Raw genomic sequence first — 14,985 nt, 5'->3', positions numbered from 1 at the left:
TTAAGTTTCAGGATGGTGAATAAGGTCCTGTGCTGGAAGAAAGCAAAGGCCAGTTTTTAAAATGGACAAGCTGAGAGCTTGGGAGAACTGAGCACTCTGGCAGCTGATGTTCCTCATATCTGTCCAAAACGGTAATTAAAAAAGGCCGGTACAAGATGCTCTTTTAAGAAAGATAAAGCTCGTACTAATCAGCAAAGTAGGTTTGTGCTGAGTAGGCATAGTAAAACAAGGTGTTTAATTTTAAAAAGTAACTACACAGGATCAATAAGGCACATCATAGCTGACTGCAGATTTGAAGTACAGATAGGAATGAGGAGAGTATTTCTGGGAAGGAACCTGTGAGGATTATTTCTGCTGAACGGTTTTCTAAATGATCTGGAAACAATTAAGGCTTGCAGTTGGCATGTAGCAATCAGAAAGGACAATACATAGTAGTGTGACTCATTTAGTAAACTGGATTCATTCATCCAAGCCATGTCCTTGTACAGATGAAGGAATAGGATCAGGTTGTGTTTACAGAATGGTATCCCTAGGGTGCTGGGGAAGCGAGGAGCCTGGGAGTTGTGGTCATGTTTCCAGACTAATGGTGTAGCAAAAGCATTATAGCAAGGAGGAAGATGTTTTTATTGGTTCCCTCAAGGTTCACTTTAAAATGTCCCGTGTTAATTTTTTTTTCCCTAGTTGGGTACCTAACACCTTACTTCAGTTCTGGTTTAGGTGGAGGAGACGGATAAATTACTTCTCTCGGTCGTTTCCTAGTACCTAATGGAGGCAAATCCCATTCTTACCTAACGCTGTCTTTCTCTGCCTGCCTTCCACCACATGCATGTTACAGGGGACCATATGGGACATCGCTACCACTGACCCCTGTCTTCTAACCTTCTGCCTACCGGTGTTTTGCTTTCCAGAGACACTTTTTGCCCTGCTGTTGGTACCTAACATGCTGCCAATGCCCCTTTGGTACCTCTGGGCACTTGGCATGTTCCTAATACTAGTCCAGAATTTTATTCCCTCTCATTCACTTTACAAACAAATCTGGTCCTGTTAATCTTGGGTGAATGAAATATTTTCTCCCAATGAAAATTTTGGTATGTCTGAGAAGACAGCTGGGGACCTGTGGAGGTCATATGTGTTACAGGTATCTGTTCCAGACTTTGCTCCAGCTGAGCTGCAGCACAGACCAGAATGCTTGAGGGGCAAGGACACATGCTGGTCTGCAGCAGCTGTCCAGGGCATCAGGACATGCTCTCCAGTGTACTTTGTGGAGCCAGTACAGACAGAGTCTACAGGCCTGCTGAGGATTTTTAGTTTGGTCCTGGTTTTTTTGCTGGTCCACAGAGTCACAGCTCTCCACCAGACTTTATTTCAGCAATAAAAAGCAATGTGGTGACTCATGACATAGCACAAAAGCTGAAACATCTTGGTTTTCTCCCAACCAGGGATGCTCAGCACTGCCCTTTGTTATCCTACACATTCTCCCTGCTTCAGGGTGGCTGGTGCAGCCTGGGAAGTGCTGCAGTGCCACAGAGCAAGGCCCTGAGCTGCTGGTGCTCCTGCTGCTCTTTGTGTACCTTGGGCAAGCAGATCTCCAGGGGGTCTGGCAAGACCAGCTGTGGATACCTCTGGTAACTCCAGTCACTTGCTTCTCTTGCCTCTGTTGAGGCGCACATGCTGACAGCTATCCCGGCCTAGTGTCACTAACGCTATAAAAAGGCAAATTACTGGATACTACCTACAGCAATCAAAGAGTGATGTGTAAGCAGATGGCACACCTAGCAAGATAAAAAAGAGGTGTTAGCTTTACAGAACTGATAAATTTTCAGGGGAGACATTATCATAAATACCAAATAGGGTACAAAAATCTGTAAAAGGAGGGATAACAGGGAGAAGATAAAGGAGTGTGGGCTGTTTATTGGAAGGGGATGAGGGTAGTGAAGGAGAATTGGGGGTAGGAAGACGGGATATACAGGGAAACATATCACGGAGTGCAGTTATTGTGGTGCCAAGCAGCTCCAGGCTTGGTCCCATTGCCTCAGGACAACACACCAATCACGTTTTGGCCCTGTTTTCTGTTAAGTGGTGAAATACAACATAGTTAACTGAATTGTTGAACTTCCAAATTTGCTGGAAAAGTGTTTGCAATGTGAGGCAATGAGTTATTTTCATTTGTTTCTTGTAGCAGACTATGCAGGGTTTTTTGTTTTTTTAATTTGAAATGGATGCTGCTGTAGTGTCCACTAAAGTGTAGTGACAGAGCATTTCCTCAGAGGTGTCTAGCTGTTCTTCAGCACAGGACACCGCCTAGTTGTTTGTGTTGCATGTGGATTTAGCCAAGCAAAGGGTGAATGTGGTATGGGGCAGTTACACTCTGAAGGGCATCGAGCCAGGGTAAATCTGACTTCAATTCTGCAACCTGGTCCTAAGTGAGGAAGTCAGAAGCGACCACTCTCCTCAGGGTTATTCTGTTCGCTGGAAGATCGATGCCGCCTCACCAACCACCCTCAGTCACAACATCATTAACTTCCAGGAAACGTGTCACACTATCACATATTGCTACCGTACCAGAGGCAACGGTGCGGGTCTTGTACCGTGGGTCCGGCGCTGCTGTTCCCAGCCCCCGGCTGTGGCGTACCCTGTGGAAAAGCGCGCGCTGACGGTCGGAAGGGACAGGGGCGACGACCGCTTTGTCACGTAACCGCCACCACCCCGAAGGCGAAGTGCGACCGACGGCCCGGCGCATGCGCGGCCCCGCCCTGGGCGGGGCGCCCGACCGGAAGTCCTGCGCGTACCAACAGGACCCCGCCCTCCTCGGGCCGCCCGGCCAGGCCCCGCCCCTCCCTGGCGGCGGGTGGCGGCGCCGCATCGGAGCGGCCATTTTGTGTCGCGGCGCGGTCGGTGGCGCTGGGCTCGGCTCGGCGCGGAGCGGGGCCCGGGGCGGGTCGGCTCCGTTCTAACCCTTTTTCCCCCGTACAGATCCCTCGGTAAGAGTGCGGCGGCGCCCGGGCGGGCTGGGTTGCCTGTCCTGCGCTGCGGGCCCGCGGCGTGCGAGCCGAGGCGAGAGGATGGCGGCCGGGGGGGCGCGGCGTTCGCGCATCCCCGCGCACAAAGGGCCAGGCCTGGTGGCGCCTCCCGCGCTGCGGGCCCGGGGCGCGGAGCGGGGGCCGCTTCCGTGTCTCTGCGGCCTGGCGCGCTGGGGCCGGGCGGCCCGGGCCGCGGAACGGCCCTCGCCCGCTCCTTTCCTTCCTCCCTCCCTGCCGCCGCGCCTCCGCCCGCGCCCGGCGGCCCGCGGAGCTGCGTGGCCGGCGCGGGCAGGTGAGTATGTGTGGGCCGAGCGCAGGCGCCGTGGGCCCGGCCGGTAGGGGCGGCCAAGTGACCTTGTGCCGGAGCCGGCGGCGGGTCCCGAGGCCGAGTCGGGTCTCGGGCTCGAGGCCGAGGCGGAGTCGGAGCGCGGGAGCTCTGCCGGCGGCGGCTGGGGCTGGGCGAGCGCGGGCTGCACGGCGGCGGCCGGGGGGTGGCGCAGGCCGGGAGCGGCGCCGGGCGGGCCCTGAGCTGCGGGGGAGCGGCGGGAGCTGCGGGCCTGGCGGCGGCGCGGTCCCGGTCCCGGTGCCTCGTCCCTCCGGCGCGGGAGGAAGCGGCCGGGGCCGGCGCGGCTTGTCCCGGGGGTGCTTCGCCGGGCGCCGGCGGCTGCTCCTCGCCCGGCCCAGGGGGACGAAGCGGGGCAAACGCTCTGCACTTTGCGGGGAAGATGGTACCTGGTGCCTGCGGCGCTGCCGCTGCCCGTCGGGGTGACCCGCGGCGTCGCCCTAACGCTCTTCACTAATAAAACCCAGCTCTGTAAAAAAAAAAAAGAACAAAAAAACCTCCCCCAAAACCAACCAAGTGTTGAAGTGGGTCCCAGAAGTACACCAGCAGTCTGTGTGAACTTTCTTTCAAAAAAAACCTCTTGGCTCTGGTTTTGCTCACTCTTAAACTTAACGATTCTCCTTAGTGATTTTCTTACCCACCTTGATCTGCTGGGGTTAGGCAGAAAAATCGGCAGGTTGTTTCCCCGGTGGTCTCCTTTTAAGGTTGTTTTATTGGCTGTTTTGTGTCTAGTGCATGGCGGTTCTTCCTGTTTAGCTGACAGGGTGTTGGGGAGAGTCTCTCCCGTGAAGTCCCAGAGGTGTGGTGGCAGCGTGTATGGGAGCACATGTGCCCTAGTCAACGTTTGCCTAGTTAATATGCTCTTGGCGTTGGGTTGATTGGAAAGGGTGTTTTTACTTACGAGAATGATGGGTGGTTTTCTTTAAAGTTGATAGAATTGAGACTTGCAAACAAAAGTAGATGCTGTTTGGTGGAAAGGTTAAACATAGTAGAGTGGAGTTTTGCACCTTGCTGCTTCGTTTTGTTTATGTAGTTTTATATTCTAGCATGTTGTTGTAGTCCACTGCAAATCTTCAGCTTGTTTTCAATGTTGTGAAGAGGAATATATGCAACGCTGTGGTTGCTATACTGGAAATACATCAAATGAATTGGGTTTTTCTTCCAAATGGAAAGTTCCTTGTGCATGAAAGATTTATCTGCTTCTTGAAGCAGGTGTGTTTGTGCATGAAACTGTTTTTCAGGTGACTATATTCTTTCCTGCATTGTAAACTACTGTTTGATTCTGCTAGATATGAAAGTGTATAGTTGAATCCTTCTAATATAGGATTGCTTGTTTCTCTTAAAGGTCTAATAATAAAAAAAAGGTTGTCTTTTCCTAAATGCATTTGCCATTTTAATATAAGTCTGAAGAGCGTAGTTCTGTCTTTCTCACTTGTAAGTCTGCTGTTAATGTCCTGGAAGATCTGTGAATATCTGTGTGTGTTTTAATTCCCACTGTTAGGGTTTTTGTGGATGGTTGTTTGATAGTACTTCTTTCTGTAAGTTCACTTTGGTAACAATGCTTATTACTGAAAATGGCTTGTGTGGGCTGCGTGAGGAGGTGGCAGTTATTTGTTCATAGTGTGATTTGTTCCTGGATAGTTTTCCGAACATTCACAGTTTTAGTATGAGATGGTCTACTAAGCAATGAAAGAGCAAGGGTTTTCCATCCCTTCTTTAAATACAAAATACATATGTTGCCACTTAAAACGTTTGTCTCTTTTGTTGAGTTATAGTCCCAGGAAGACAGTTTTTATACAGGGATGAAAAAAAAGGGCTTTTGATCAGGATTTGGATAACGAAATGGCAGATTACAGCTGCAAATACAGTATCTAGGTGGGGAGTTCTTAATGTGTGCTCTGTAGAGGTGACTGCCTAGAGGTGGCTGTGAAATGTCACTTAGTTTCATCTTTTTGTGTGACTGAAGAATTCTTCACGTGCAGCTATAGGGAGGCTTTCTGAGATGCAGCTTACGTTGCTTTGTTCAAGTAAGAATATGTGTATTGGAGGCTCCATTAATGATGGAGCAATGGGTTTGTTAAATTTCAGGGTTTTGAGGTAGTTAATTCTTTGCCTTTGAAAGAGTTATTTGTTCACCTACTGGTGATGGGAATATTTTAAAGATTCTTTGATTGTTTTCTGGTTCTTATATTCTTTGTGGAAGGCAGATTCATGTCTTGAAACCATACAAAAACCGCGCGATGCAACTACCGACAAATCATACAGGGATAAGGTATTAGAAAATGCACTTTTCCTCATGTGGTTGTTATATGTTGCAGTGCCTTGTGGTGGTCGCAGGTTTGAACTTGCTATATATACAGTTCTTTGTGGACTGTTACTGCTGTTGTGTTGCCTGCATTGATTTTTGCCTCCATTTATTCTTTATTGCAGTCTAAAAGTTGGTTTTAATTGGTTGCCCACAGGATTGGCTTGGCTTCTGCTACTTGTTAAGAAAAAAACATCTGTCTTTGCAGGTAAGAGCCTTTGAATTGAAGACTTCTTTATGTGCACATTGAGTATATCTTGCATATTTGAAGCTTTTTGAATCTGTGACTTGGTGTCAAATAATCTATAGCTAGTCTATTTACTTTGACTCCCACTGGTGATGGTGGTGCTGGCAATGTTGTTCTTGTAAACAGAAGTTTCTGCCAAACTAATGTTTTGTTGTTTCATCAGCATGTGGTAGTCTGGAACACTCTCCCAGTTATTTTGCACTGTTGGAAAGTGTAGCTACTTTACTGCAGGCCACAGGTCTGCATGTTTCTAACTATTGGAGCTTAGACATGTACAATAAGTGGTTCTAATTAGGTTTGACAGCATTTAAAGGGATCGTATAGGTTCAAATTAGCTCAGAGATTACTATCTTAATCTAAAAGGTTGATTTTTAGGCCTTTTTTTTTTTAAAAAAAAGAACTGTAGTCTGCATTTTTAGCTTTTGCTAGGCAGTCGCAGCCTGGATACTTAAAATTCCTCCTGTCATACCATTGTTAGTCCAGTTTTTAGTCTTCGTCCTAGAATTGCCAAATACGTTGTGTGTGGCTGTGTGTACTGCGTGGGTGTTGTACTTTAATATTCCCCAGGGACTATGCTGAATCTTCTGAACTTCTTAATTTGAAAAATGCATACATCTTAAAGCTAGTCTGGTGTTTTTATCAATATATGCATGTGACCCAAATTCTGCTTATTTTACTGACTAGCACATAGATAGAAGAAGTAATATTGTCATCTTGTATGCCTTTTTGTAGTGTAACACCAATGTTTTTAAAGATGTTACTGTCAAGACACATAAACGTGGTGTTAAGGCTCATCAAATGGGTTTAATCAGATTGTCACCATCCCTTTAATCTCCATTTTTGATGTTGAGTTGCTAGCGGGGCAGCTTGCCCATAATACAACTCTAGGGTTTGGGCTTCTGGTCTCTCCAAAAATATACCAAATGCACAAAATGACAACAAAACCCTCATTTGCCTTAAAGTACCTTTTTGTAAAGGGGGAAAAGCTGGCAGCATGAGAACGCCTCTAATGGTCCAACAAAAAGCCTTCAGTGCACCCTTAGCAGGCGCCTAGCCATTCTGTGTCTGAAGTTAACATTGCCTCTGCATGTATGCTGATCCTTACAAGTGAACAGTGAGATACTTGAGCAGGCTGTGTTTTTTCATTAGTTGGAGAATTTGAGTGAGTGGGTTATTGTCTCCTAAGTGCGTTTTGGAAAAAATTGGGCTTGTGAATGCTTAGAAATGTGAAATTTGGCCCTTTTGGTCCTTCTGACTTTTCTTTCAATCACAGAAGCAAAGCTAATACTTTGTTAAAGCACTGAAGCAGTTATGTTTTGAGTTGACAAAACGTTTTTTGCCAAAAACATTTGATGGAGTAAAGTCCTTAAAATTCTTTCCATTCATACCATGCTACTGTTAGCTCTTGCTTAATAGCAAGCATGTGGCTTAATATCATGCATGGAATTAACTGTGCTGAAGTCATTGCAGCTTGTTTTTCTAGCAACTATATGCAGCTGTTTGCGTTTTTTTTTTTTGGCAATAGTGTTTTCGTGGCCTAAATAGAATACATAGTAAATACGTAGTAAAACTTCATTATAAATGCTAAGAGGTATCTTGAAGTTTTGAATTTAGTGCAAGATTGAAACACTTGCATTATCCCGGAAGTATGTAAATCTTCAGATGCTTGAACTCTTAAGAACTTTTTGTGACCTTATCTGTTAATTTGTCTCCTGGGCTAGATTAATGGAATCATAAGTAAATGCAGTTAGCTAGCAGGTGTCTGTTCGGATAAAGAATACATGGTGTTCAACCAGCAGATCTGAGCAGAAAAATCTTCCCAAGATGCTGCTGTTTAACTGATAGCCATATCAGATTGTCATCCCTTTGGCGTTAGTAAGGAAATAACTAACACAAGAAACCTCAAATATCTAACTCCTGATGCATAAGAATTTCTGAAACTCATTTCTTTGTATAATAGGTAATAGAGAAAATGTAAACCTCCAAGCAAAATTCGCTGTTCGTAGTAGTATTTTAGTTTTCAAAGCATAGGTGCAAAATCAGGGATGCTTTTATGCCGCTTGCCTCAGGACCATCTAATTCAAAAGCAAACCCATAGTGTAATATAGTAAATTTTGGTTTTACAATCCCCTTTATGGCTTCCTTAAAGTAGGCAGAATTTTTATTTTAGCTTTAGTTTCAGAGATTGCTATTAATGACAGGCAAATTCAAAATCAAACTACAGGATCATTGAAAAATACTGCTGTTTTAAAACAGCACAAAAAGTCTTAATGCTTTCCTGGATGTGTACATAGCATAGATAGTTCTTACTTTGACCTGGTGGTTTTTTTCACATGAGGCAGTTATTTTGGTGTTGGAAAATGATTGGGCAATGAACTTTATTCTCAAGTTAAATAAGTGACTATAAGAGATAAATGCAAGATGTTGCTTTTGTTACCTCGATGTGGAGATGAGAGAGTTGCTTTAAAAAAAAATATGCCTGAGGCTTAGTGTATATATTCTCCTTCCTGTTGCTGCCACTCCCTTGGTGGAGTAGGGGTTTTCCTAGCAGTGTGTACAGCTAGATTTTTTTTTTTTTAGTCCTCGCATGTTCATCTTGCAAGTTCCAGTCTCTATTTCAAGATGGTGTAGTAAGGAATTGGACATTCATTCACAGCAGCTAGAGTAAGCAGCAGAACTCACTTTGTGCCAGTGGGGCTTGTCTGCTGTCGCCTTGAGGGAGAAGGGTACTCTGTACTTTTCTGGTGTCAACTGGATGTGGGCCAGTGCCCTTTAATACCCCAGTATGTTGCTTGAGCTCAGTAGTGTATGGAAGGGGTTAGTTCTCATTTAGTGGGCAACAAAACAAAATACTGAAGTACCCATTTGAGTATTCTGAAGTTTCATCATGAAAACAAAATAATAGCTTCTTTTTTTCCCTTGTAGAAGAATTGTTACTCTTGTTCTCATTAAGTACTGAATTCAGCCTTACTTGGCATGGCTAAATTGTTGGATAGTGGCTTTACGTAGTAGTTAAGGATGTATTCAAGGCGTGTCTACTCTAAAGTGGTTGGAAGACCTGGACAGGCAAAGGCAGCTGAGTTAAAGATTTGACTGTATGCTGGGACGTAATACTTGGCTGAATGTGAAACGATGGGAGGTAGTAACTGCTTGTAGTTGGTCATAGCTTTGGCATGTGGCCAAAAGTCTTTGGTGGTGCGCTGCCTCCTGGTGTTGCATTGTATCATCTGGTTCATCCTTGAACTCAAATGTTTAGTTAACACCATTTGTATGTGACTAATGGGAACCTTAGATGTCTTCCATATAGATACTGAACTGGCTTGTGCTTAGGAAGTCAAGAAGTTTCAGAGATTAAGTGGCTCAGGTGAAACAAGGTGCTACTGCTGTCTGTTTAGGATGAGAGGCTGGCTTCTGAACTGGTGAATTGTGCTAGTGTTAATATGATGCTTTCAGTCTTTACTGAAGGTTTGTCAAGTATAATTGAGAATTATCTAGTTACCTGTTCATCTTGACCTTCTGATATGACCTTAGGCTCTTCTGCACAATGTGTACAAGGTAACTGTCAAGACCTACCTGTTCAAAATTGATCTTAAGCTTCCACTAACCTCAGCTGCAGAGGTAAAAGTCATTTATTTTGTGCCTGAGATGGGACATCTGCAACTATTAAAAAATTATACCTTGTTTTTGAAAGCTGGGAAGGCCAAATATCTAGCTAGGATATGCATAGATGTTAATCTAGTTTAGGTGAGGTCTGTATAGTCACAGAATGTTTGGAGCTAGTTTATAATGGTTAGCTAGATTCATGGTCACCTAGACCTCTTGCCTTTGCTAGGAGAAAAATTTAAGATCAGTATAATCTAGATGGCCCCTGTCAGGTTGTCGTGTGACTCTCACTGTTGCTAGCTGGCTATAATGGGTTTTTGTTCATAACCAACCTGCTGCTATGTTCCTAGTCATCTTCACCTGGCAGAAGAGAAAATCCCTCCACAAATGAGAATTGTTTGTTTCCCATAGGTGTGCAGAATTTTTCTCAGTCACTTTGCCGGGTACAGTGGATACCATATCAGTGTATGGTAAATTAATTTTGTTTGGCTAGAATATTCATTTTGCTTATGTTCCATTAAGTATCCAACTACTGATATGATAGTTCTGATTTTTGCTGTTCCTTTAAGGGTTGTGGTTTTTACCCCTGACACTTGTAGGTCTTAGTTTAACAGTTATTTTGGAATTTCTAGTGCAACATGTATACTAATTGTATTGGTAAATGTTTAATACTTCAATCTGTATGAAGTAAACAACCACGACTAAGGAACTTGGAATATAAACATGCTTAATCTTTGCAAGATGTTGTTAGGTGTATGTAAACAAATATAGTAGATGGTGTCTGTAGGTAATTGCATGGTGTCATAAACAGTAGTCTGACATAGCCGTTGCCTTTTCTCATCTGCAGGTGTGTGTTGTTTCAGCGCAGCATGGCTGTGGTCATCCGCTTGCAAGGTCTCCCGATTGTGGCGGGGACCATGGACATTCGCCACTTCTTCTCTGGATTGACCATTCCTGATGGGGGCGTGCATATTGTAGGGGGTGAACTGGGTGAGGCTTTCATCGTTTTTGCCACTGATGAAGATGCAAGGCTTGGTATGATGCGCACAGGTGGTACAATTAAAGGGTCAAAAGTAACACTATTGCTGAGCAGTAAAACTGAAATGCAGAACATGATAGAACTCAGTCGTAGGCGTTTTGAAACTGCCAATCTAGATATGCCACCAGCAAATGCTAGCAGGTCGGGACCACCACCTAGTTCTGGAATGAGTGGAAGGGTTAACTTACCTACTACTGTACCTAACTTTAATAATCCTTCTCCTAGTGTAGTAACTGCTTCTACTACTGTGCATGAAAGCAATAAAAACATATCCACATTTTCTACTGCCAGTATGGGGACTGCACCTCCAAATCTTGGGAATACCTTTGGTAGCCCAACATTTAGCTCAACTATACCTAGCACAGCATCCCCAATGAACACAGTACCTCCTCCACCAATCCCTCCTATCCCAGCTATGCCATCTTTGCCACCAATGCCTTCTATTCCCCCGATACCTGTTCCACCTCCTGTACCCACACTGCCTCCTGTTCCTCCGGTTCCTCCGATACCCCCTGTGCCCCCCGTACCTCCAATGACACCTATGCCTCCCATATCAGGAATGCCTCCAATGAATCCTCCACCCGTAGCACCTTTACCCGCGGGAATGAATGGGTCTGGAGCAGCAGTGAATATGAACAGCGGCTTGAATCCATTGTTTATTGGTCCCATGAATCCTGTAAATCCTATCCAGATGAATTCTCAAAGTAGTGTCAAGCCAATTCCAATCAATCCAGATGATTTATATGTCAGCGTTCATGGAATGCCCTTTTCTGCAACAGAATCTGATGTGAAAGACTTTTTCCTTGGGCTCCGTGTGGATGCAGTCCATATGCTGAAGGATCATGTAGGTCGAAATAATGGAAATGGACTAGTTAAGTTTTTTTCTCCTCAAGATACATTTGAAGCACTGAAGCGAAACAGAATGCTGATGATTCAGCGCTATGTTGAAGTTAGTCCTGCAACAGAGAGACAGTGGGTGGCTGCTGGAGGCCACATTACTTTCAAGCAAACCATGGGTCCATCTGGGCAGTCGCACCCTCCTCCTCCCCAGGCTCATGCTAGGTCCAAATCTCCTAGTGGACAGAAAAGATCTCGGTCAAGATCTCCCCATGAGCAGGGTTTTTGTGTTTATTTAAAAGGTCTTCCCTTTGAATCGGAGAACAAACATGTGATAGATTTTTTTAAAAAGCTAGATATAGTTGAAGACAGCATTTATATAGCTTATGGACCCAATGGGAAGGCAATTGGAGAGGGTTTTGTTGAGTTCAGGAATGAAGCTGATTATAAAGCAGCTTTGTGTCATCATAAGCAGTACATAGGCAATCGCTTTATTCAAGTTCATCCAATTACTAAAAAGGCAATGCTAGAAAAGATAGATATAATTCGTAAAAGATTGCAGAACTTCAACTATGACCAGAGAGAAATCCTCATGAATGCTGAGGGAGAACCAGGCTTGCCAAAATTGTGCGCACATATATCTAATATTCCATACAATATAACAAAAATGGAAATCCTTCAGTTTCTAGAGGGACTGGCAGTAGAAGAAAACTCTGTACAAATTCTTGTTGATAATAACGGTCAAGGTTTAGGACAAGCACTGGTTCAGTTTAAAGCTGAAGAGGATGCTCGTAAGGCAGAGCGTTTGCACCGTAAAAAACTGAATGGAAGAGATGTGGTTTTGCGTTTGATAACTGTAGAAGAAATGAGAGATATTGAGAGAAACCCACCATCTCAAGGGAAAAAGATACTGAAAATACCGATACAAGGAAGTGTGCCTGTGCCAGGAGCACAGGGCGCTGCTGGGGATGAGCATGCCTTCTTGGGGGGAAATTCTAAAGATGCAAACAATGGTCCTCCATTTAATTTCCCTGGTAACTTCAGCGGGTCTGGCACATTTGGTCCCCCTCTGCCACCACCTGGAATAGGTGGATTTCCTGAATCTAGACCAGGAATACCTACAGTTGCAACTAGTGGTTTACCTGGTGCAGGTATTGAGGTCCCAGGTTTTGCAAGTGGTCCTGGTAATTTGAGTGGACCAGCAGGTTTTGCAGGGGGTCCTCAGAGTTTTGGTAATGGTCCTGGCAATTTAAGTGGACCCCCCACCTTTGGTGCTGGTCCTCCAGGAATTGCTAGTGGTCTTGGACATTTAAGTGGACCTCCAGGGTTTGGACCTGGACCAGGAAATATACATATTAGTGGACCCCCAGGTTTCGGAACAGGGTCTGGGAAGCCTGGACCAACTGTCATTAAGGTGCAAAATATGCCCTTTACTGTTTCGGTGGATGAAATTTTGGATTTCTTTTATGGTTACCAAGTGATCCCTGGTTCAGTGTGCTTAAAATACAATGAAAAAGGCATGCCCACTGGAGAAGCAATGGTTGCATTTGAGTCTCGTGATGAAGCTATGGCAGCTGTTGTTGATTTAAATGACAGGCCTATAGGCTCCAGAAAGGTAAAACTTGTTTTAGGGTAGCTGTTAATATGAAGTAGTTGTAGAATAGATATTCATAGTGCTGTGATAAATGCATCCGGATTGGTTTTTATAGTATTTCCAGGATAGAACCTGTGGATTGTTTAAATTGTAAAACAGATTGGTTTCAGTAAGACAGAGCACTGGGTTAGCCATTACATAAGAAACACTGCAAGGATAGATGTTCATTGGATTTTCCTGTACAAATACGTGGAGAAGCTAGACAGATTGTTATTCATCATAGAAGTTTGGTAAACTACTAGACACAGTGCTTATCAAGGAATCTAGATTGGTTTTACATAGTTTCGGATAATGGAAATAAATGAAGTCAGTGAAGCTCTTCAGTGGGTGCTCTTGCAAGCCATTGTAAAATAGATAGCTATTTCTAGATTTGGTTAAAAGCTGGCTGAATTTGCTTTGTTTACAGGTCAAAGCTTTGTTTAAAGTCCTGATTTTACTCTGCAACTGAACAAATTCTCAGTGTACACAGATTAATTGTTTTGTGTATGTATCTTTATTTTTTCCAAGACTCTCACTGTATGAACAGTTGAATTATGCCCGTTGCTGATGTGTCTACCAAACTAATTCTATAAGTATGAGCGGAATCATTCTGTAAAATTCAAGCTGTTCTTTGTGGAATAACCTTTAGTTATTTATATATTGCAAATTTAACTGTGCAGAATAAGACTTTTGCCACAAGTATAGCTAACCTCAAACATTATCATATGAGTTTTATAGTACACTTATAAACATTTGCAGTAGAAGTAACAACTTGAAAATACTCATTATTGTTTAAGTAGCTTGATTTGTTAGGATTACATGAATCAGTTGGGATAGGATCTTTGACACTAGTTGGATATTGATGTTGTACTTCTCATGTGTCTATTGAACTCCTTACATAGAGTCTCTGCTAAGAGAACCAAAGTGGTGATTATTAGTAAAAGATTGGAGTCCGGCTAAAGTTTTAAATTAGTTTATGTATGAAAGAAACTTATCTTCAGCAACTCTGTTGTGAATTATTGCTATGGGTGAATTCAGAGATAAAATTTATTTTTCTCCAAAACAATACTGAGTTTACTATATATTCTTGCAATAAAGTTGTGCTGTTGTTTTCAAAGTCTGTAAAGAGTTGCCATTTTCTTTGCTGTGTAGTAAAACCTTCCATGGAAAAACAGAGAATTGGAAAGGAAGTAATTACATAAGTTAAAAGTAGCATTTTTTTGGTTCATCCTTGCTTGGCTTATGATAAATTTTAAGGCTTGGGCATTGCCTGAAAAATCCTGCTGTTCCCTGCAAATCTTGTACTTAAACATAGTAAACTTTAAACCGTTTTGGTTTTTGTCAAAGAAAAACAGTGCCTTTTGGTGTTGCATATCATGGAACACTGAAGTGTATGGTCAGGCAAAATTGAGAGGTGCAAGTGGCAACAGTTTTATTCCTGTGGTGTGTAGGAGAGATTTGAAAACCTGTGCAGCGCTGCATCCTGAGAGGATTTCACAGTACAGGACTATGTGGAAGGATTGTGTAAAGGTGTACTTCAATAAAGAGGTGGTCGCATTACACAGATGCTTCTGTAATTCATTAGCATAATTCTGTTTTGACAGATTACTAGGTGGTCCCAACTTTGGAAAAGTCATGTGATTTGTATATACTGTTCAAAATTAAGCCTCCTGTTAATAAAACTGTCTGTCTCTGAAGCTTCATGTTATGCGTTTCAACAGTCTTTGGGAGTAATGTTTCAACAGCAGATCTTTGTTTTTTTTTTTTTTTTCTTTGAAAGTCTGAAAGTACTCTTGCTGATGTCAGAAAGATGTGTGATTAGGAGTCAAGCCTTTCAGTTTATTTTTTAAATTTTGCTCTTTGTTTTCTACACAACTTTTATTAAAGTTTCATACTATATTGGAGTTATTTGGGTGCTTGTTTCTTCATGTTTAACATTAGAATAAAATTAATGAAAA

The 14,985-nt window shown here is 43.4% G+C and overlaps 2 protein-coding genes across 6 annotated transcripts in view; both read left to right on the top strand.

Annotated features, from left to right (window-relative positions):
- The first annotated feature begins 2,840 nt into the window (after positions 1 to 2,840).
- Positions 2,841 to 14,985, top strand: part of CPNE1 (copine 1) — a 45,290-nt gene continuing 33,145 nt past the window's right edge. For 2 of the 5 annotated variants that reach the window (XR_012663040.1, XM_075108918.1), the window contains exon 1: positions 5,800 to 5,876. The gene's annotated coding sequence lies outside the window, so the exon portion shown is untranslated. Of the gene's footprint in view, positions 2,982 to 5,799; positions 5,877 to 10,370; positions 10,509 to 14,985 lie in introns of those variants that run through there. The other 3 variants (XM_075108920.1, XM_075108919.1, XM_075108921.1) reach the window with 3 other exon arrangements.
- On the top strand, positions 10,388 to 14,931 carry RBM12 (RNA binding motif protein 12). The gene has a single exon (XM_075108916.1). The coding sequence runs from the start codon at positions 10,388 to 10,390 to the stop codon at positions 13,028 to 13,030; it is 2,643 nt and encodes an 880-aa protein (XP_074965017.1). The 3' UTR covers positions 13,031 to 14,931.

The sequence above is a fragment of the Phalacrocorax aristotelis genome, chromosome 13 (assembly GCF_949628215.1).
Source record: "Phalacrocorax aristotelis chromosome 13, bGulAri2.1, whole genome shotgun sequence".
NCBI classification, from domain to species: Eukaryota; Metazoa; Chordata; class Aves; order Suliformes; family Phalacrocoracidae; genus Phalacrocorax; species Phalacrocorax aristotelis.
This window is presented reverse-complemented; position numbering and strand designations above follow the sequence as displayed.

What these genes read in the sequence shown, in the direction of transcription:
- RBM12 (XM_075108916.1), top strand. Translation starts at nt 10,388, where the DNA reads ATGGCTGTGGTCATCCGCTTGCAAGGTCTCCCGATTGTGGCGGGGACC.